General features: G+C 32.0%; 4 protein-coding genes and 1 long non-coding RNA gene across 6 annotated transcripts in view; 3 read left to right on the top strand and 2 right to left on the bottom strand.

Moving 5' to 3' along the window:
* LOC100746224 (zinc finger protein 503-like) overlaps positions 1-1088 on the bottom strand; it is a 4067-nt gene extending 2979 nt beyond the window's left edge. The window contains exons 1-2 of the mRNA XM_033321205.1: positions 1059-1088; positions 1-181 (exon numbers count right to left, since the gene is read on the bottom strand). The exon at positions 1-181 is cut by the window's left edge and continues 12 nt beyond it. Of these exons, the coding sequence (XP_033177096.1) occupies positions 1-181; positions 1059-1073 (196 nt within the window). The 5' untranslated portion in view covers positions 1074-1088. The remainder of the gene's footprint in view (positions 182-1058) is intronic.
* Positions 1089-1714: 626 nt separating this feature from the next.
* On the top strand, positions 1715-5937 carry LOC117151758. Of its 2 annotated transcripts, XR_004461870.1 has the most exons (4): positions 1715-2656; positions 3062-4555; positions 5262-5497; positions 5726-5937. It is a non-coding gene; the product is annotated as an uncharacterized LOC117151758 (long non-coding RNA). The 2 variants fall into 2 exon arrangements; XR_004461869.1 differs by lacking the exon at positions 5726-5937 and having other exon boundaries at positions 5262-5711.
* Positions 5938-8520: 2583 nt separating this feature from the next.
* LOC100743672 (tyrosine--tRNA ligase, mitochondrial) lies at positions 8521-10610 on the top strand. Its single transcript, XM_003490209.4, has 3 exons — positions 8521-8840; positions 8916-9811; positions 9901-10610. The coding sequence occupies exons 1-3, from the start codon at positions 8716-8718 to the stop codon at positions 10248-10250; spliced, it is 1371 nt and encodes a 456-aa protein (XP_003490257.1). The 5' UTR covers positions 8521-8715; the 3' UTR covers positions 10251-10610.
* Positions 10387-11866, bottom strand: LOC100743793 (60S ribosome subunit biogenesis protein NIP7 homolog). The gene is made up of 4 exons (XM_003490210.4): positions 11577-11866; positions 11111-11336; positions 10701-10841; positions 10387-10594 (listed from the first exon to the last, which is right to left on the bottom strand). The coding sequence occupies exons 1-4, from the start codon at positions 11630-11632 to the stop codon at positions 10475-10477; spliced, it is 543 nt and encodes a 180-aa protein (XP_003490258.1). The 5' UTR covers positions 11633-11866; the 3' UTR covers positions 10387-10474.
* Positions 11867-13022: 1156 nt separating this feature from the next.
* Positions 13023-23086, top strand: part of LOC100746103 (elongation of very long chain fatty acids protein 6) — a 27773-nt gene continuing 17709 nt past the window's right edge. Inside the window, exon 1 of the mRNA XM_003490229.4 lies at positions 13023-13305. The gene's annotated coding sequence lies outside the window, so the exon portion shown is untranslated. The remainder of the gene's footprint in view (positions 13306-23086) is intronic.

The raw sequence follows: 23086 nt of genomic DNA, 5'->3' as shown, positions 1-23086 counted from the left end.
CGCCGAGTCCTCCGCCAAGTCCTCCGCCGAGTCCTCCGCCAAGTCCTCCTCCATGCCCTCCACCGAGTCCACCACCTATTCCGGTGGTTCCACCTCCCGGTGCTCCGTAACTGGAGCTAGGCTGAGAGTAAGAATAACCTGCTTCTGGCCGCGCCATCGCCGAAGCGGCGAGCATCACGATCTAGGAACAGAGAGAGTAATATGGTTAGAGTGGTGATTTTAATGAAAACAACGGGCGAAGAAAGGGATTATAGGAATGTAATCAATGAAACGTTAGTTAAAGGAAATGGAACGAGGAATACATGGGATTACATGGGATTAACAAGTTTTCCTCGTGCTTTTATAATTATGCATTTTAATATGATCATCAAATGCATTGACATCGAACGCAATTGCATCTGTATTGTCTTCTGGATCGGCAGAATCCCTACTCTCCTCTACTTTCTCTCATACCCTCTCCCTTTCTATGCTCCCCACAAATTCCCGTTTCCCTTTTCTTTCTGTCTCTTTCGTCGTTACTTCTAATATCTAAATTCTTCGTGTAATTCAAGATTTTGACAATTCCAGTTCAGTCATGTATTTCGATTCTCAAAAGCACAGTTTGTTTGTACCTTGGTACTTAAGTTCCATAACTGGCTAAGTTGTAATCTTATTTTTTACCGCCACAGGTTTTCATGACTCGGAAAACTATAATGAATCTTTTTAATAACAATATAGGTAGATCTGGCAAGAAAAGTAGCGATGGGTCGACTTATACTACTGTGATTCTCAACCCTCCACTTGGCCAGAATCCTAATAGGAAATTTCAAAGAAAATTCAAGGGAAAAAGGAACGACGGAATCCAACGTAAATAGAATAAATGCACTATAATAAAAAAAAATCAAAGAAGAAGGAAACAAAAGATTAGCGAAAAGAAGGAAGACGTGAAATAAATGGACAATAATCCGGCAATGGTAAATGGACACTGTCTAGAACGTCACAGGACACTAGCTCCACTGGTCAGGAAGAGGATGTCGATCGAAAAGGGTCAGCGAGTAGACGAAAGAAATTCAACTCACCATGAATGCCCTCATGGTTGCTGCTGTTCCTTGGATTTGAGGACTGATGCTCCACAGATGCTACGGTTCCCCTTTTATACCAGCCCTGGCCCCACTCGTATCTCGACCCATCACCTATGCTGATGAGACTGTCTGGCGAATCTCTTTCTCTCTTTCCCTCTTTCTCCGCTGTCGCCGATCTTGCCGCAGCTCTTTTCCTTATACACTACGAACTTGACTCCCTCGGTACTCGTTGTTAACCCTTTTTTAATCGAAGATCGATCATCCTTGAATCTTTGTCCCTTTTAAAAATTCTGCATTCACGGGTGACGAACGTGTCAGCGCGAGGTGATGGGTTTTTTGGCCGGCAAGAGGATTGGCACTTTCTAAACTCACCTAATGCCTGCGAGTATGACTCCTGCTCAGCGTTTCAATATAGAGAATACGAATTTACGTAATGGAAACGTGATCGCGGATTTTTCCATTTTTTAAATTATCAGACTATTTTTAGGCTTCTTACGTTAGCGAGTACATGGAAATGTGAATCTCCGTTTATTTCATGTCATTGGCCAGTAATATATATATATATATATTATTTATATATATTATTATTATTATATATATATATATTACTATATATATATATATATATACAAATTATAATATTACAATATATATATACAATAGATATATATATATAAATATAAATATAATGGATTCTAATATTCTATTTAGGCCGCTGCTATCTTTTACGAAGGGCAAGCACAATAAGGACGATCTGCATTCCCTGCATAATCTACTGCGTCCTTTCGGTCAACCAAAACTCAACTCTTACGCGAGTTAGAGGTATCCATTCAGTGTTCCTTTCATCTTTACTTATTTTATTTAATCTTTGCATTTCGGCTTTGAATGACAACCGCATGTAATCTCTACCTAATACAACGATGCTATTTCTCTTTTCAACGCTATAACACTTATTTCTCTAGCTCTTATGATAAAAATACGTATCCTAATCTATCCTAACCTAATAACCTAATCTATCTTATTCTACTGTTCTGTCTCTTTCATGATGAGGATATTTTGAGGTTCCTTAGAGATACTTTGTTTCTTATAGCGCGCGTTTGACAGAGAGATGGTGGAAAATATGATGTTTAGAAAAAGTACAACCTAAATGAGATGAGTGGAATATAATGGAAGAAAGTCCAAGGAAAAAGGAAACGAAGGTAATCGAACGACTGTAATCGAAGAAGGCATGTATCGAGATTCGAGATTCGATAATCGAACACAGTGGCTGGGAGACGGTCATAAAAGAAAAAAGAAAGTATCGTGTTTGCGTACTCATGAAAAAAAAATGATTTGGGTCAAATTCATTTTCGAGGTTCCCTTTCTCCGTTCGAGGACGGGGCTTCCCTGCAGGAAGTGGAAAGACTTTCAGTTTCGTAATGTGGAGATACGCGCGGTACTTCGTCTTTTCTCCTGCGAACCGATGTGACCAGAGCCATCATTGCCTTTTTATATTTCGTGGATCATCAAACAAAAACGTGGTGTTCATTATAACTCGTAGTAAGCAGCGAAGAAACCATCGTTTTAATTCTCAGCCGATATCGTTGGATCCTAAGGTGACTATGATACAATTACTCGTATTTTCAAGCTACGACAATGATTCATATTCTCTTAAAATAAGCAACATGATATGTCGTCCCTTTTATTCCAAAAGCTATTTTCATTGTAGAAACAGATTGATTATCTCCTTCTTGTTCTTATCTATATGGACTAAAAAGGTGAGTGTTATAACGAACATAGACTATAAACTTGATTCGTTATCTTCAGAACCAACCGATAATTTTACATTCAATTGAAATTCCTATAACCTATCTAATTGCAGATTCCTGATACTGGCATAAGAGGGACGATATCTAAACCATCCATTTGTTGGGGTGACAAATAGTTTATACAATTGAAATTCATATAATAGTAGCTCAGCAATTTTCCTCATTACCTATTATCTTTTGTTCGCACAATAGGAGCTCACGTTCGGACAAATGAATTCAACCAGCAACAGAATAAACGCAGTTCGGATAAAGACTCCTTTTGTACAGAGAGATAGTGCTGTGTTTCAATATTAATGCGAGTAACTGTCCATATCAAAACAATGTCGAACTATGTCAAACGACGTCAAGCGACATGAAACATCATCATGAACATGATGAAGACATCATCATCATGAAGACACGTGAAGGGAACTGAAGCGTGAGAATGTCCTCGCATGAGAACCGCTGGCAATGAGGAATCGCTAGGAAGAGCGGACGATTTTAATCGCTGGCTTCAGGATGGGACATCGCAAACAGACATCATGAAGAGTAACAACGACCGAGCACGTAACCAACCGCGTAAGTCTGGTGAATGGGAAAAGGAGAAGCCCGTTGTGTATATGCCTGTATGTATTGGTGTAAGCACGTGTCGTTGCGTTATATACGTGTGGACCAGTCAACGCCGGACGTCCCACTAAGAGTACGAAACGCTCGAAGGTAGAAAGGTTCGTAGATTCTTTCGTCCCGATCGAAATGCGGAACGTCCATGGGAACATGGAGTAGAATCCCAAAGCGAGTAAAAAGCGACAGTGCATTAGAAAGGGAATTTTCAGCAAATCGAAATTTAGCCGGGCATCAAGCGATGCGTGGAAACTGTTTCTTTTGTCATTCGTTATTTTTTTTTTCTTTCATAGCCATTATATTTTTTAATATACCGTATATTATATATTTGTGATTTTTGGGGTTTCAATCGTATTATTAGTACATCGCGTTTGTTCTGAGATTTCGTGAATATTCTAGTTCACGTTTTCAGGGCAGATAGAAAATGATTCGTGGGGAATTGAAATTAAAATTTGAAATAGAAATTTTGGTTTATAGAATCGTATTCTGAATAGTGTGTTTCGTACCCTGTACTGTTTTTCATACAGTTAGGTACTAAGTAATGAGATCGATACGAAGAGAAAGCTTTTTTGTCTCGTGAACGATTTAGGTTGAAATGGCAGTAAGCATTTTGATTTTAAAAGGTAAGAGTTTTGAACAGTGTGATTTATGGTGAAGTATACGTTAAGTAATAGGATTACTGCGAAATAGAATCTCTCTTTCTCATAAAATGAATCTCTTCTTTCTTGTTCTTTTATAATACATAAAGTTGGAAGTACACCGTGACAAATGGTAGAAATTGAAACACATATCCCTCTCTCCAATATAATCACTCTTTTTTCATTATCACTACTTTATTTCCTACGTAATATGAAATGGCAAAACCATAAAACGACAAATGGATTTGAAAATTAAAAGAGAAAAGTATAAGGAAAGAAGAAAGAGTTTAATAATTGGTGATTGTTTTATGGCTCGATGGATTTGAGAGTGAAACTTTTTCAAAGATGAACCATGAATAAGTGCAACTACGAAGAATGCATGTGAAACGGTCATGGGAACATGGAGTAGAATCTTAAAGACAATGAAAAGCGACAGTGTGTTAGAAAGGTAATTTGCAGTAAATCGAAATTCTAACAACTCTTGCGAATTGCGTTCAGACCATTTCCTTACAACTTTTTCCATTTTTTGTTATAAATATTAAAATTATTAATTGCTAATTTTACAAGTGTTGCGAGTTTTCCTTAATTAAGTAGTATTGATCGATAGAGGCTAAGTAAATTGCGACCTCTTCTCTTCTTTTAAAGAGATGCTAAAATTACAGTTAAAGCAGTAAAAGTAATGTGTTTTAACATTCCTCTTTATAACAAATATTATGTACACTCGGAAGCTTCTTCCGCTCTTTCTATTTCCTAAAACGAAACTGACTCGAGATTTCACCTTTGTACGTGACTTCGTTCGCAACTGCAATTGCATTCATTATGTTCGCAGTGTACGGAGATTTATTTGACCGTGATTCCGTGCAGTTTATCTTCACCACACGTTTACTTATGTCCAAACAGCGATATTTCTTCTAACACACTTTATGGATGGACGTGCATCCTATAAGAATAATATGTGGTTGTTAATGTTGTAAGTATTCAAATACTTTCATGAGCCAGTGAGCCAAAATCTCGATGCCTGAAAACGTTCAAATCCTAAATCTTAAAAACATTTATAAAAGAATAACGTCATAGAGAAACAGAAACGCAGAAGTAAGCGCAATTGTAACGATGTCGAGACCACTCGACGGGATAAAACTTTTTTTTTTTATCAGATCTGTATGTGAAACGGAGTCATGGGAAAACAGGGCAGAATCTCAGAGAGTTAGAGCCGCCTTACAAAAGAGAGACATTGCAAGCGCGTTGGAAAGGAAGTTTTGTGGAATGAGGCTTGTCAGCGACGTTTTGCGGGCCAAATGGTATTCTCTTATACGGTAAACATTCCAGGAAAAGTCCAAGGCAGTAAAGGGATTTTTCTGCTATTTAGAAGCTATTATAAAGGAAATTAAAGGTGTTTAGAATGATGGATGGCAGTTCGAATACCTTATTGTATAGAATTGGCTGAAAGAATGGCGTGACAAAAACGGACAAAGTTTAAACACCCTTGGACACAGGAGAAAGGCAAATACTCTAAAAATAGGACCAATTACTTCAGTATAAAATGCTAAATTCTTTTAAATTTTACCATTATAACTTAAGAAACTCAAATACATTAACTACAGGTCAGAGGTAATTAAAGGTGTTTAGAATGATGGATGGCAGTTCGAATACCTTATTGAATAGAATTGGCTGAAAGAATGGCGTGACAAAAACAGACAATGTTTAAACACCCTTGGACACAGGAGAAAGGCAAATACTCTAAAAATAGGACCAATTACTTCAGTATAAAATGCTAAATTCTTTTAAATTTTACCATTATAACTTAAGAAACTCAAATACATTAACTACAGGTCAGAGGTAATTAAAGGTGTTTAGAATGATGGATGGCAGTTCGAATACCTTATTGAATAGAATTGGCTGAAAGAATGGCGTGACAAAAACAGACAATGTTTAAACACCCTTGGACACAGGAGAAAGGCAAATACTCTAAAAATAGGACCAATTACTTCAGTATAAAATGCTAAATTCTCTTAAATTTTACCATTATAACTTAAGAAACTCAAATGCATTAACTACATGTCAGAGGTAAACACTAAAACTAAAGAAAATTAATTAAATCCAGGAAAAAAGAAGAAATTAATTAAACTCTGATTGAAAACATTTCATTAAAACACGATTAAAAAATCAGTTCAGACTAACGAAGATCTATTAATGCGCTTTCCTTCCAATGAAGGAACAATTATATCAACTAAATACAACAAATCACTCAACAAATCATGACGTCAACTTAACGAGCCATCATAGCCGCAACAAATTCGGTTTCCACCGCAGACAGTCGTCCATTTATTAAACCGTACAAGCATAAATCCTTTTCCATAGTCTCAAATCCATTCATTCACTATCACGGCGAATCATCCTGTCAAAAATATTGGGTCAAGAGGCTTAGGAAACCTATTTTTAGTTTTTTAGGTGTAGTCAATTTTCAGCAAAAGTCCATAACAAACACTTGACAGTAATAGATCAAGATAGACATCAAAGTACTAATCAACAAGTCTAATCAACAAATTCTATGATCAACAAAAGCAACTAAGTAATTATACTCGGTTAAAAAAGTGAAAGAAATTCCGATATTGTGTAAATTACAAAATAACAGAATCGGTTACAATATATCGTATAAATTAAAAATTAACAATTTCATTGAAGTTACCGAATAGTATGTCGTATAGCTGAAGGAAAAATATTCGAACTCGAATTCGCCTATTGGTTTCGTATTAGCAAATAGAAAGGATGAACATCTGAAATAAGATCGAAAGTAGAATCGAGGCAATCAAGGTCAGACTATACGTCAAACCTTTTGAGGTCAGAATAACTCCCTTTTTTTGTATTTCAAATGTTATTTATTTCAATCGCAAGTATGTTTACATTATTATTATTATTATTATTTTATACAAGCGAAGGTTCTTTAAATAATGTAATAGTGCGTAATTTTGTACACAGGTATTTCCAAATTCAACCTAACCCACGAAAAGTTTATAAACTAATTATTAAAAAATCAAAAGAACCGATATTATTAAAAAAAAAAAAAGAGCGCATCAAAATTCATTCCTATTTTAGGAAATATACAAAAAGAAGGGAAAAGGAATAATTTCGAAACTTTTATTTTTAACAACCAATAGAAAGTATTTTCGTGCTCGAGAGTTCATTAGATAATTATTTAAGCGTGTCACGTAGCATGAAGAAAAATCACGGAAAACCGAGCGAGCTGCACCATTCATTAGAGCAACCACCTGGCTACTGCATTATTAGAAACACGTATACGCGTTATAAAAAGCTGTTGCACTGGTCTGAGATTAACTTTTTAAAGGGACCGTTACGCACTATTACGAAATTAATGAAGTAACAAATATTTTTAAGAATTATACAATTAATTGTATTATTGGAAGATTATTTATTCTTTTAATTTAAATTAATTATACGTGTATATCAATAACTTTCATTACACTTTGTAGTAAAACGCTTGCTTCAACATAAGTAAAATTAGTTATCTTATAAGCGAAAATCTATTTACAAATTTAAATAATCCCTAATTACAACAAAGCCATTGAAAGACACCATTAGCTTCTTCATAAATTATATAATATTTTCAAACATTAAATAAAAGAGTTTCTCTTATGTACTGAACTATCTACTAGATTTTATACAATAATGGCAATACCTTTTAATTAAACTCTTCTTAGAACATCCAGGAACTAATTCTCCTCCGTTCTATTTATTTTGCTAAGACGTTACGTCACTCATCTCTACTTTACTTTTTATTGTTAACGAAAGGTGGTAGTATTTTCTGTCTCGAGCAACCTAGAAAATCGACTTCCGTTCTCTCTTACAGATTAGTGGTACAGTAAATGAATTTAGTCAAGAACCGATGATTACATTGCAAATAAAAGTGAAACGAGGAAGTTTTAATTATTTCTTCTTCTCCTCTTGAGTTGCATAAACTAGGAAACATAAATTCATATTAATTATCATGATCTATTGAAAAAAAATAATATCTTTTAACTGTGTAATTTCTTTGAACATTTTTTGATAATTTTTCTTTGTCTCAAATGTAAATTTATATCTAAGTTTATTATTTTCTCTTTATACTGAAATATAATTTCTTTACCTATAAATAAAATGTGAAGATAAAGTGGAAATGCTTATTTCTTCTTTCTTTTTCCGTGTACAATTGTTTGCTATCCTTGTTTAGAAACAAAAGCAAAAATTTCATATATTTGCCTTTTAAAAAATGAAATGAAAATCTAGTGCAGCAATAAATATATTTTTTTATCGATAGTAATATATAAGTTTGTATAAAAAAGTTATTAAAAATTATAAAAATATATATGATGGATTACTTAGAAATCTGCTACATTCTGTAAAATGTTATATTGCAACTCTATTGCCATCTGTCGATGCAGAGCTAGAAACCAGAAATGAATTGTAAAGTTATGTTTCTCAATGTACATTTAATTTCATCGATTAAATAAAAATTTCATAATTAAAAAAGTTGTAAGAAAGAATAATTATATGGACTATTCATATTGCAATTAAATTTTACATATTCTTGTATATAGACAGAGTTAATTAAAGATGAATAACATATTAAGGTTACGTTGTATCGCCAAGTGCTTTAATACTCGTCATTTTTCTGCAAAATATACATTAGATGTCGAAAACAGACAATTTTTTGAAGATATTTTTCCTGATATTTTCATGTGAGTTTCATCAACACCTATTTTAAATCTTCATATAAAACAAATAAAATTTTAAAAAACAAAATAAAATTTTAGTGATAACATAAAAAAGTTATGGAAAAATCCACCACAATGTATATACGCTGGATTCGATCCCACTGCGGACAGTTTGCATATAGGAAATTTGTTAGTTCTAATAAATCTTTTACATTGGCAACGTTGTGGTCATCAAGTGATCATCCTGTTAGGAGGTGCAACAGGCTCAATCGGTGACCCAAGTTTTAGAAAAACAGAACGCGTTGAAATAGAACATCTTGTACTCCAGGAAAACATAGAATGTATAAGAAATGATGTCAAAAATATTATCAGGAATCATGCAAAATATTTTTGTAAAAACCATCAACATTTGATTCCCATAAAAATATTAAACAATATAGAATGGTATAAAGATATGAATTTGATTTCATTTATTAAGGACATTGGAAAGTATTTCAGAATGGGTACAATGCTTGGTCGTTCATCTGTGCGAAGTAGATTAGAATCCACAACTGGAATGAGTTTTACAGAATTCAGTTACCCCCTTTTCCAAGCATATGATTGGCTTTACTTACACAGTAAATATAACTGCTTGTTTCAAGTTGGAGGTCAAGATCAAATGGGAAATATAGTATCTGGTTATGATTTAATCACTAAATATACCAAAAATCAAGTTTATGGCTTAACGCTACCATTAATCACAGCCCAAGATGGACTAAAATTTGGAAAATCTACAGGCAATGTAGTTTGGCTCTCACCTACAAAATCTTCTAGCTTTCAACTGTATCAGTATTTTATTAGAATAGAAGATGCAGTTGTTGAAAAATTCCTTTATTTCTTCACATTTTTATCTGTATATAATATTAAACAGATTGTACAAGAGCATTTTAAAAGACCAGAACTGAGACTAGCACAAAAAATTCTAGCTGAAAAAGTTACAATATTGGTTCATGGAGGTAATCAAACAAGTTTTCCATCTAGGGATTAAAAACTATTAAATTATTTTCATTTCTATGCAAGTTTAACTGTACATATTTTGTTGCAGAAGAAGGATTACTTGCAGCAAAGAGGGCATCTGCTGTTCTTTATGATAATTCTATTGATTCTTTAGCAAAAATGCAAGCGGATGATCTAGTACAGATATTAGATGGTGCTACTGTAGTAGAACTTCTATCTGAACCAGGTATTAGTGTTTATGACTTAGCTATGAAAGCAAACTGTTTTAAAACAGATCATGATGCAAGGAGAATTATAGCAGCTGGAGGTTTCTCCATTAATTATCAAAAAATTACGAATTTAGCAGAACTCATTGTACCTGGAATACATATATTAAGTAATAATATATCATTACTTAGAGTAGGGAAAAAGACCTATCATGTTGTACGCTGGTTATAAAATAAACCATTTATGATTAAAATTTATGTAACTTTAATAAACGATGTTGTCTACTGATATTAAAGTAGTAATTTCCTTCTGATTTTTAAATATATATAGTAATCGTAATTTTCTTGACATTATAAAAAATAACATGTTTAATAAAAAAGTATTTATTTTTTATAATCTTGAGATATAACAATTTATTTAATAAAAAAATTTAATATACGATTTTTTCTACATCGTTATATTAAAGAATCTTCTGACCGAATATATTCTCCTACATCAGCTTGATGAAAACATACTGTTGCCATTGGGTCTGCATATTTACAATCCATTGTACTTTTAGCGGTGACACCAAAACCCTAAAATAGTAATTTTGGCAATTACAAATTTTTAATGAGATATAGATCAATCACAAGATATTGAAATTTTTCGAGAAATGAATTACAGTAAAAATACTTTAGTTACCAGTGGAATATCATTTGTGGAAAAAATAACAACTCCTTGATACTGAGGAGTATTTTCTGTAACTCGACCTATACCAGACTTAGAAATATGATGTCCATATAAAAACTGTTGCTCAGCTGATGATTTTACCCAAATTTTATGCTAGAAGAAGACATTATAATACCTATATATATTCACACAGGTTTATAAATTATAATTTAAAATTGAATTGATATTAATAATTTAGATGAAATTAATTTAGAAAAAAATTTAGATGATTGATTTATTTGTTTGGAGCAATGTGGATAATACGCTTGTAATGAATGTAAAAACTATATGGATTTCAGTGATGCATTATCATTGTATCTATAAAATGTTAGTAAGAAACAATATACTGAAATTTAACATTATAATAAAAATGACATAATTACTTGTGCATAAGGAGCCAGCTGATGTAAAGCAGTGATGTGAAGCCTAAATTTTCCAGATTTTGTAAATTTTCCAAAACATATTCCAAAACTTGCCAATTTTTCTGGATTTACCATACTTGCTAATGATAAAATCTTTTCAGAAACGTAATATACTCTGCCTTTCTTTTCTCGAAAACAATAAACACCATCTGGTCGGTCAAGTAATAATTTAACGTTAGTCCCAATACTAGAAAAAGCATAAGAAATTAAAAGAGATTATAAAGGAGATTATAAATTAACATTTATTTTATTATATTTATATTACTTTTTACTTATTTTTAAGTTATTTTACTTAATCTCAAATTAATTAATATTAAATTAATATTAAGTAATAATATTAATAATATTAATTAATATTAAATTAATATCAAATTAATATTAAGTTATTTTACTTAATCTCAATACAAAGAAATTATTCGGAACTTACTATTTTGTTAATTTTTCCAAAACAAGTTTCGTCTTATCTTCAGTTAACCGCTTCATACTTTATGTATTCATAAATTACCTAAACTTTTGTATTGTAAAATGTTAAAATTGTCTATGATATTATTGAATTATTTTTGTTTAATCATTTATAATTCTTTTACTACATTCTATTCATAATTACTTATGAAGTTTCTTAAAATAAACAAATCACGAATAAGGTTAAGTCAAGAAACATGTACTTTTTAATAAATTGCCTACGTCTAGAATATTACAAGATAAGGAACTCATATACAGATTTTTATTAAAGTATATGAACCATAATGAATGGCAGATAAGGTGTGCTCTTGCACAGTCCCTTTATTAACCAATGTCATGTCTCTCCATCTAGCGGTCATGTTTGCCTTGTTCAGAAATTATATCTCGCACAAGTAGAGGGAAGTTTGAAAAGTATCACGCAGTAAAAGGTAATTTTTAATATTGAAATTCGAAAAAATTATGTACAAGAAAACCTCTAAGGACAATAACAAATCCAATGCACGAAAAATATCAATTAATATAAATTGTGGGTAAGGTATTTTTTAAATTAAATAATTAGTTTTAGTAGTCTATGAAACATTTATTAAAATATATAAAAACACTTAATTTAATAATTATGTTAATGATTTTTGTTAAATGAGAAATTTCTGGTTTTTAACTAATCTGCTTTTCTTGTTTTGCTATAAGATTCTCTTCTTTTCTTATTTAGTTTCCGGAGCCTTATATAAGACAAAGAATGATTTCCGATGGGATTGTAACTTGTGAGATACTTAATTTTGTATTAAAAATTTCAGCGGCTTTTATAAAGCTATTTTTCAATGAGGTAAGCGAAGACTCCGGAAGGGCACACTTTATCTACTTTTCAATAGGATATACATATAATTACTTTTATTACTCCTGAAACATTATTTCTAGAAGTACAAAGAATAGTTACGTATTTCGTATTTTTATACTCTGTGAAAGAACCATTAAATCACTAATAAAAATATAAAATTGTGTAAAAATCCTCAGTGTACATTTTTGAATAAGATAAGTGGAAATCAAGAGCGTGTGAATGCTCATCTGTGCGAACCAATCAATTGTTGTGTCTCTGTGCGGTCCATTCATTGGTCGTTTTGACGGATAGAAGCCAATCTGGCGTCAAAGTAACATGGAAAATACCCTAAAAATATTCAATTTTATATTTTCATAACTTTTGAGTCAATAGATTCCGCATCTTAAAACTTACAGTTTCAGATTCTACATGTTGAAAATGACAAGATTGTCAATAGTTAGACAGTAATTCTTAGTCTTCTAAAGTAAAGTCTAGCCATCATATATATTTCCAGGATCAATGTCTAGTAATTTTCTCAAGTTTCAGTCCAACAATCGACAATATAGAATAGAAGCGTGGTAAAAACAGCGCTTGCGTGCCATCTACTAAAGATGGCGCCTTGCGGTATTCTACCATTTTAATCCCGCTAGGCCGGCAGCGTGTGTCAAAACTACTAGCACTGAAAGTCAGTCTTGTTTCATCGTCTTCAACGAATATGCCTACTTAAAGCAAGCAGCCGCGATTGTCCGCTTATTAGTGCGAGTCTCTGTCTTTTGGTGTGCACAAACAAAGTAATATAAACGATCCTTCGTGATCCACCTTGTGTCTTCTTCCTCCATCAACTTGTTCTCAAACCATCACTTCCTCGGCCCACTTTATGGTATGTATTCTTAATTCTTACCTTTTTTACAATTTTTTCGCCATTCGTTCCAAAATTTTGTCCTTTTCTACGAAGCTTATGTCATTCTTCCTGTGCAAAAGTATCCGTCCTGAATTTTAGCTTCAGTGATCCAAAATCAGTTGTGAAAGTTCAAATCTGATGCATATCGTTTATTAAATATTTATTTAGCTGTTTTTCATATGTTTCTGTTTGATTTTCGCTTGATATGTCTGATTGATTGTTTGTTTGTATGGTATTAAAATTTTTGGTAGGGATGGCGTGATACCTCATTCGATATTTTATCTTATCTCGCAATACCTTTTAGCTTATATTTTCTAGTTACATAAATATATGTATAATAATTTTCATATTTACGTTGTTTCGGGTTTTTACAGTAATTAAGTCTTATTGTATTTCAACATAACATTGCATTCCTGTTGGAACTATATTTGCAGTCATTAATTTTAATCTTTGTATAGTTTTCACTTGTTTTTTTTAAATTCTTACTCTTTTCACACTTTTTATGGTAAATATAATCTCTTTTTTAAATGAGATCTAGAAAAATGCTAATTTAAAAGTTAAACATTCTATTTATCACTTTTAAAGAGTTTAAGGAATTAAAATTTAAGAATTTGCATTAATATTAACATTCAATGTTGACACATTGTATCTGCGAAAACTCTTGAAGGGGGAAACAGCTAAAGAAATCCTGGAAATAGCACTTTTTTCCAACATTGTGATAATGTAACGATACAGAATTTCATGCCGTGACTTTGTCACGTCGCGTTTGTTGAATGAAGATTTTTGCATTTCGAAAATTTTATGCTAGTACACGTTAGTTTCGAGGAAAACATTTTTCATATAACCGATGGATATTCAAGTTACTGAAAGCTGAACTCAGAATAGCGCGAAACTGTGGACACGAGAGTAGAGATTTAAAACACGTAACATCCATGAATTATTCCCATATCGTATAAAAAATTCTTTTTACCCTAATTTTTCATCAAATTTTTATTATCTCTTCCTTTTATATTTTATTAATTAAAAAATTGTAATTCTTTGAAATTCCCTCTAGTTTTTCGCATGTTGTGTTAAATATTGAATTTTATCGTACGAATTTTTGTATCACAAAAAAAAAAAGATCGGAATTTTACTTTTTTCCTAAACGTAGGTTATTTACACACTCGTGCAAATCGCTTAATATAGATTACTTGTTTCTGTTAACAAAGTTTGGAATTTATAAAAGTTTGCTGGACATGTGGACTATTTTTATCTGGGAGACGTTTGAGTTTATGTTATGAAATCTTAATGTGGCGTCGGTTCCTCGTAATTTGCACTTTCTTCTGCGCGCCTTGATTATTTCTGTTGCTAATGAGTTGATCTAGATTCTCTTTGTATGAAGACCTACAAAATTTCTTAAATTTGAAACTCCTTTAACTATATAATTTGTCTCGCATCTCATACATAGGTATATTATTAGCTCTATTAATTTCCAGCTTTATTAAGTATTTATGTTATCGACTATATAATTTGTCTCGTATCTCATACATAGCTATATTATTAGCTCTATTAATTTCTAGCTTTATTATTTATGTTATCGACCGTTTTGTACATCATGTTTCACAGAAAATGTTTTGTCAGAATTAAAAAATACACGGCGAAACATTTAATATGAATACTTTGTACTGTATTAAAATACTTATATAAATGTTCATTACTCGTTCTAAAAATTACCGATATACATCTATCAATCCTTAAACTTCTATCTAGAGAAAATTAAGTAACGTACATAAAAAAAATGTAAACGATCAATATAAAAAATAAACTTAGGTTTAAACAAATAAATAAACCTACATATGTATGTAGGTTAACTTAAATAACAGAATGCGAAGAACTGAGTTGCATAGGATCAATTCGATAGTCGTTTATTATAGAAATTAGTAATTACCATTTCATGGGAATAGACAGATAATATAATTGCAACTGATGTTTATAATACTCTTTGTATATTTTAAATTGTTAATTAATGTGTTTCTAGTGGATGACCATGTATTTCACATGTATTTTAAAAGTATCTGAAAATAATCCAATCTTGTGTTAGAAGAACATAAAAATCGTCAAGGGGAGGTTGCACGAATGAAAACTTACAAAAATTTGATATTTGATCATCGTTTCTTGGAGTTTATCTTTTTGCCAGCATTATGTGTTGAATAAATAATTTTCTTTTATGTTTCCAAATATCTTTCGCATTTTCTGGAAGACTTGTTTTCATTTATGACACTTTTGCAATTCATATGCAATATGTATAATTGCCCTATATTTGAAACGTAATAAAAGAAATGATAGAGAAAGCTATAATGTATGATAGTAGTAGAATACGTATACATACATATTCCATCGTGCACGCGTACATGTATGTAACATCATGCAATGCGTGAATATAATGCTCCTTGGAATTCGAACATGTGTCTAATATACCTAGTTGCTTCAGAAAAAATAAAAAAAGAAAAAGAAAATTTGTACGAATATTAATAGTTAATTTATTCCTTCCACGAATATCTTTTATCCATCAAAATTCTGAAATTTTTAAATCGAGCATGATCTTCCCTTCTTTTAAGTTCATTCCAACTTGCAATCTATGCTAGTTTAAATTACACTAATATTTCTGTTTTGAATTTGCTGTAACAATGCTGTAAACATTCGTTAATTATATTTATATCAAAGTTAGGTTAATTACGTTTTCTTTATTTCGACGAGAAGCCTGAAATGCTTTCAAAATTTTCCCACTTTTTTGAATTACATTTTAATCAAACTACGCTTTCTGGAAAGGGGGTAATTTCTGCTAAGAAACCTAAAAAATGCTGTAGGAAATAATCACTTTCAGTAAATGATGTTTCTTAATTCATCCGATCCGTATTTTCATTAACTATGCTATAGCTCTACTGAACCATAGTCGATTCAACCAAAACATGGTCATCCGTTACTCCGGTAAACGATGAGCTGATCTGCGCGCGCATTGATGTCTTTTGTCTCTGGGACCACACGGGCGTTGAAACGACGTCTGTCACAACGGACATTGTTTTTTGCGAATATACGTATGCTTAAATTGCGTTACATACGATCGTTGCGATGGACGTTATGGCGGATCCAGAAGTTCATCTTGGAGGGGGAGGGGCGAACAGTGCAAAAGTACATAAGTACATCGTTGAACGTTCTTTTATAAGATTTAAAATTTGCTTGTAATTTATATTTCAACATCTCTATCTGATGCTATAGCTTAAATAATTAAATTCACGTTAATTATGCATATAACCAACAATGGCATTATAGCTTCGAATAAAAAATCTTTTTCTTTTTAATGCGTACTTCGAAGCGCGCGGAAAAATGTAAGATAATTTATTTGTATAAATATGCAACGAAGAAGTTTCTTGTAATAACAATAGTTCAGAATAAACAAATCGAAAAATGTTTGTGAATCATCGGAAGACCGTTCTCTATAAAATGCATATGTATATAACACTCGTCTTGTAAACTTCTATACAGCCTCTTCACGCGTATACAATACAGAATATGCGTCAACGAAATCCAACGTCCGTTCTACTATAAATATTTCGAGGAAAAAGTAATGTACATTCTTAGTATGCAGTTTTCAATTTGTACGATAATATATTCTTATAACGGACATCACGCAACGGATGTTGTTTCAACGCTCGTGTGACGTCTTAACCTCTGAATCTTCGGTACATAATTGCGTTTGATTATTAGATCATTCGAGTAACGTAACGGTTGAAACGCGTGTATAAGGCCATGGTGATCTCTAAATTTCGTATGTTTATATAAATTTCATTCCGATACTATTTGGAAATGTTCGATTAGTTTCGAGAAAGAATGACCCTACTACAAAATGCGTCGCGTCGATGATGCGCGGATCCTTGGTTATCCTTTCGCTTGCTTTTTTACTTTCCTACATATGTAGAATAATTCAGTAGCGTATCCCTCTCAGATGTCTTTGGAAAGTATAAATATACGAATGGATACACGTTAAAAATATAGAACCTAAGCAAAGACCCGTCTCAACTACTGAACATGCACTAAATATTATGCATTGGATATTTAATACAGTACGTTCTGTACAATTGGAAATGTTGGAATGCCTGAAAGGAAACGAAGAATAGAGGAAAGTGTTTCGGACAAAAGTTGTATGGTATCGAGAGGGCATATTGTGCTTTTATCTATTTCACTTTGCGCCGATGACCTTCAAACGGATATATCCATTTTTTTTACTGTAGCTGACATATAGACGTCTTGAAAACACAAAAGCTTCTTGTGCCTTTAGCACCATCCGTTTCTGCTTACAAACAAAACATCCAAGTTTGATGGAGCGATGCAAGGAATTAGATAAAAGTAAATGTTCGGAATTGACCGACTGTTATAGAAATGCTAAGAAACTGTGGTCTTATGTTTCGGCAATGGCGTACCAGGAGTAGCATTATGAAAAACGTGTTTATGTGTTTCGGTGGAACATATCAGGTAACGAATTTGAAAGTTCATATCGATAATTGATAGCCGGTGCGGAAGACATAAATTTCTAATGTTTTGAAGATATCTGAATTCACCTACAAGAACATATAATGAGGAACGAAGATATCCATTTAGAAGCGTGTCGTATTTTTTTAAATATTTGAGCGTTTCCAGTTAAATAGTACGTGCTGTATATGTATGTGTATTTTTGCACTTTTGAGTTTCCCATAAATACATGAACATTTGCAGTCTAGACATGAACATTCGCAGTCTAATCATTTCATCATATTTTTGAAGAGTGAGAATTCTTAATTCTTTCTATTTATATAAGAATAGCGATTAATAAAATTATAGTAAGAGTGGTTATTATGCAACTGATTGGAAGTTATAAGTACACAATAATAGATAAGACGTATAAAACAGGTGATAATGATACACGAAAACATTCTATTCCTAGTGATGTTACAAAATACATCAATAGAAAAGTAGCAACATATTCGAAAAAATGATTTTAAAGAGGAATAGATTAATGTTTTATTTATAAAAAATACGACGAATATTAAGAAGAATATTTCAAAACTGCATTAATTAATATAGAAAAGATTGAAGATGTTCAATGTGAATTTTTAGGTTTTATATAACTTTAGAACAGGCTTGTACGATCATTTAACGAGTGTTCGTGGAATTGTGTTCCATGAAACGAAGAATAGAGGAAAGTGTTTCGGACAAAAGTTGTATGGTATCGAGAGGGCATATTGTGCTTTTATCTATTTGATTTCGCGCAGATGACCTTCAAACGGATATATCCATTTTTTTATTGTTGACTGTTTATTGTTGTATAGCTGACATATAGACGTCTTGAAAACACAAAAGCTTTTTGTGCCTTTAGCACCATCCGTTTCTGCTTACAAACAAAACATCCAAGTTTGATGGAGCGATGTAAGGAATTAGATAAAAGTAAATGTTCGGAATTGATCGACTGCTATAGAAATGCTAAGAAACTGTGGTCTTATGTTTCGACAATGGCGTACCAGGAATAGCTTTATGAAAAACGTGTTTATGTGTTTACATATCAGATAACGAATTTGAAAGTTTAGAAGCGTGTCGTATTTTTTTAAATATTTGCGCGTTTCCAGTTAAATAGCACGTGCTGTATATGTATATGTATTTTTGCACTTTTGAGTTTTCCATAAATACATGAACATTCGCAGTCTAATCATTTCATCATATTTTTGAAGAGTGAGAATTCTTAATTCTTTCTATTTATATAAGAATAGCGATTAATAAAATTATAGTAAGAGTGGTTATTATGCAACTGATTGGAAGTTATAAGTACACAATAATAGATAAGACGTATAAAACAGGTGATAATGATACACGAAAACATTCTATTCCTAGTGATGTTACAAAATACATCAATAGAAAAGTAGCAACATATTCGAAAAAATGATTTTAAAGAGGAATAGATTAATGTTTTATTTCTAAAAAATACGACGAATATTGAGAAGAATATTTCAAAACTATATTAATTAATGCAGAAAAAATTGAAGATGTTCAATGTGAATTTTTAGGTTTTATATAACTTTAGGCTTGTACGATCATTTAACGAGTGTTCGTGGAATTGTGTTCCATTCGCTTGAAATATAGCGTTTAATGCTGTCGATTAAAATAATTGATTGGAAATTAATAAATGCAAATTATATCTTACATTTAAATATTTTATATCCGCAAATAATTAATCCTTGCATCAGTTGTTATTAAAGGATCGTAATACATAAATTAAAATGAAGAGAAATAAGTGTAATTTTTTGTGTACATGTATTGATATTCACTCAATGTAACAATTCATAATACTTGGAAATGTTTGAGTTTTTTGCATATATGATAAATTTTCTCTCTTTGCTCGTTAATATGCAAGCGACGTGGTAATCGTCCGAGAAGAAAACGTGCTACGTAAAAATGATATTTGAAATATAAATTTCTAGCTACGACTTATTTACGTGTGCAAGTCAGATTAAATCATCTTTTCCATATAAAATTACAAGTATTGATCTTTTTTAAATTCATAATCGTCGTATGTTATATTAGTACATATTATGTAATTGACACGGAAACGAAGAATAGAGGAAAGTGTTTCGGACAAAAGTTGTATGGTATCGAGAGGGCATATTGTGCTTTTATCTATTTGATTTCGCGCAGATGACCTTCAAACGGATATATCCATTTTTTTATTGTTGACTGTTTATTGTTGTATAGCTGACATATAGACGTCTTGAAAACACAAAAGCTTTTTGTGCCTTTAGCACCATCCGTTTCTGCTTACAAACAAAACATCCAAGTTTGATGGAGCGATGTAAGGAATTAGATAAAAGTAAATGTTCGGAATTGATCGACTGCTATAGAAATGCTAAGAAACTGTGGTCTTATGTTTCGACAATGGCGTACCAGGAATAGCTTTATGAAAAACGTGTTTATGTGTTTACATATCAGATAACGAATTTGAAAGTTTAGAAGCGTGTCGTATTTTTTTAAATATTTGCGCGTTTCCAGTTAAATAGCACGTGCTGTATATGTATATGTATTTTTGCACTTTTGAGTTTTCCATAAATACATGAACATTCGCAGTCTAATCATTTCATCATATTTTTGAAGAGTGAGAATTCTTAATTCTTTCTATTTATATAAGAATAGCGATTAATAAAATTATAGTAAGAGTGGTTATTATGCAACTGATTGGAAGTTATAAGTACACAATAATAGATAAGACGTATAAAACAGGTGATAATGATACACGAAAACATTCTATTCCTAGTGATGTTACAAAATACATCAATAGAAAAGTAGCAACATATTCGAAAAAATGATTTTAAAGAGGAATAGATTAATGTTTTATTTCTAAAAAATACGACGAATATTGAGAAGAATATTTCAAAACTATATTAATTAATGCAGAAAAAATTGAAGATGTTCAATGTGAATTTTTAGGTTTTATATAACTTTAGGCTTGTACGATCATTTAACGAGTGTTCGTGGAATTGTGTTCCATTCGCTTGAAATATAGCGTTTAATGCTGTCGATTAAAATAATTGATTGGAAATTAATAAATGCAAATTATATCTTACATTTAAATATTTTATATCCGCAAATAATTAATCCTTGCATCAGTTGTTATTAAAGGATCGTAATACATAAATTAAAATGAAGAGAAATAAGTGTAATTTTTTGTGTACATGTATTGATATTCACTCAATGTAACAATTCATAATACTTGGAAATGTTTGAGTTTTTTGCATATATGATAAATTTTCTCTCTTTGCTCGTTAATATGCAAGCGACGTGGTAATCGTCCGAGAAGAAAATGTGCTACGTAAAAATGATATTTGAAATATAAATTTCTAGCTACGACTTATTTACGTGTGCAAGTCAGATTAAATCATCTTTTCCACATAAAATTACAAGTATTGATCTTTTTTAAATCCATAATCGTCGTATGTTATATTAGTACATATTATGTAATTGACACGTTCGATAAATCTTATTCCATATATCTTATTTATTATCATGTATAAAAATACCTCTTATGCGTTTATACAATACAACTGTAAAATATTACTCAACGTAAGATAGATTATTTTATAAATGCACCTCTTCAAAGTTAATAATTCTGACATACACTCTTTTGTTCGTCCAGCAGAAGAATATACGGCAACCATTTAAGAAACATAATAGTACTTCTACAAAAGCTATCGTTTCAAATTATGCTTCTCCGATGTAAAATCCTATCTTAATCGCCCTGTGTCTCTCCGTTGTTTTCTTCGTTTCCCATGTTTCCTCTATTTTGTCAATAGTATTGAACTGGTTCGCGCATATACAAGTCATAACATTTGCTTATTCGTACGTCAGAAGCAGGCAACATTAACTTCTAAACATTGAATTCTATGCATCGCGCGTTATCATTCTCGGAAAAATGTGTCACAAACATATGCTGAAATTCCTGTGCTTCACGTATCCGAGGGCATCGATTCGCAATCGCGATTGTACGTATATCTCCAGGGAATAATGAAAGCATTTGGATAACGTGAGAATAACGTAGGAAATAATTCATCGTTTAAACATGGTATACACGATGGACTGCGATTTGTCGAAACAAACTGCACGTATACAATGGAACTCGATTTATTCGAACTCTATCTACCATGAATGAACATCGTCGGAATGCGCAATTTATCGAATTCAGCTCGCCGCTGAGCTTCTGTTATTGCGCTAACCCTTCGCGGCGTACCGCTTATCCGAACTAATGACATTCGTAAAACTAATCGTAATGCGTCTTCTGTTAACCCTTTTAGTGCCGAACAACGATATATCGTTGTTAGCAACGCTTGTGAAAAGTACCAACGACGATGTATCGTTGCGTATGCGATGCCGCTTTGCTATTCGCATCGCGAGACAACTTTATCTTAAACTAAATTTGTAAAACGTTATAAATGGTTGAATTTCTCTGCGGAAGTCCTGTGTGAGATATTCCATAAATTGAAAAAATTGCTTATGGGTTTTAACTTTTTGTTATATTCCGCGATGGTTGATACCGAGACTGTGTATACGCCAGTGCCATAAGATAAAAATCCGATACGCGAGATTTGCTTGAGACCGTAGTCACAGGTTTTAGATAAGACTGTTTAGAAAAGAATATCTGCTTACGTTTCACAAAATAATCTTGCATCGACAGGACGAGAGTAAAAGTTTTGGCGGGCTTGTGCGAACATCGAGCACAATTTGTAATCTGTGCAATAAAGGATTACACGGTGTATACATTAGTGATCATCGATGCTAAGTAAATTATTTGTGCGAGTAATAGTAAGTAAACATTACACATTTTCAATAGCTATAAATGTTTATAATAATGTTAGAACGTTATTTCAGTGATGTCATACTAGTTTATTTGTTCTCAAGCAAGTAATCCTTCACGCTTATTGCGTATCATGGCATTATCATTTAGTTTTGTATTTTAATATTAGAAATTGTGTTACATACAGGGTGGTTGGTAACTGATGGTACAAGCGGAAAGGGGGTGATTCTACGCGAAAAAAGAAGTTGAAAATATAGAATAAAATTTTTTTTTTAATTTTTCATCGAGACAACGATCTACAGTGAGATCCGTTATAACGAGACGCGATAAAGTGGACGCGTACCGAGCGAAAATTCAAAGTCGATTTTCTCGAAAACAAAGCCTCGAACGAAAAATTTTTATTCTATATTTTCG

The sequence above is a fragment of the Bombus impatiens genome, unplaced genomic scaffold, assembly GCF_000188095.3.
Source record: "Bombus impatiens unplaced genomic scaffold, BIMP_2.2 scf_0417, whole genome shotgun sequence".
NCBI classification, from domain to species: domain Eukaryota; kingdom Metazoa; phylum Arthropoda; class Insecta; order Hymenoptera; family Apidae; genus Bombus; species Bombus impatiens.
The sequence above is the reverse complement of the archived record's forward strand: the minus strand, read 5'-3'. Positions and strand labels throughout refer to the sequence as shown.

Coding starts and splice junctions, on each gene's coding strand:
- LOC100743672 (XM_003490209.4), top strand. CDS start 8,716: ATGAATAACATATTAAGGTTACGTTGTATCGCCAAGTGCTTTAATACT. Junction 8,841..8,915: donor ATTTTTCCTGATATTTTCAT/GTGAGTTTCATC, acceptor ATAAAATTTTAG/TGATAACATAAAAAAGTTAT. Junction 9,812..9,900: donor TACAATATTGGTTCATGGAG/GTAATCAAACAA, acceptor ATTTTGTTGCAG/AAGAAGGATTACTTGCAGCA.
- LOC100743793 (XM_003490210.4), bottom strand. CDS start 11,632: ATGAAGCGGTTAACTGAAGATAAGACGAAACTTGTTTTGGAAAAATTA. Junction 10,842..11,110: donor AGCTGGCTCCTTATGCACAA/GTAATTATGTCA, acceptor GTCTTCTTCTAG/CATAAAATTTGGGTAAAATC. Junction 10,595..10,700: donor CCACAAATGATATTCCACTG/GTAACTAAAGTA, acceptor TTACTATTTTAG/GGTTTTGGTGTCACCGCTAA.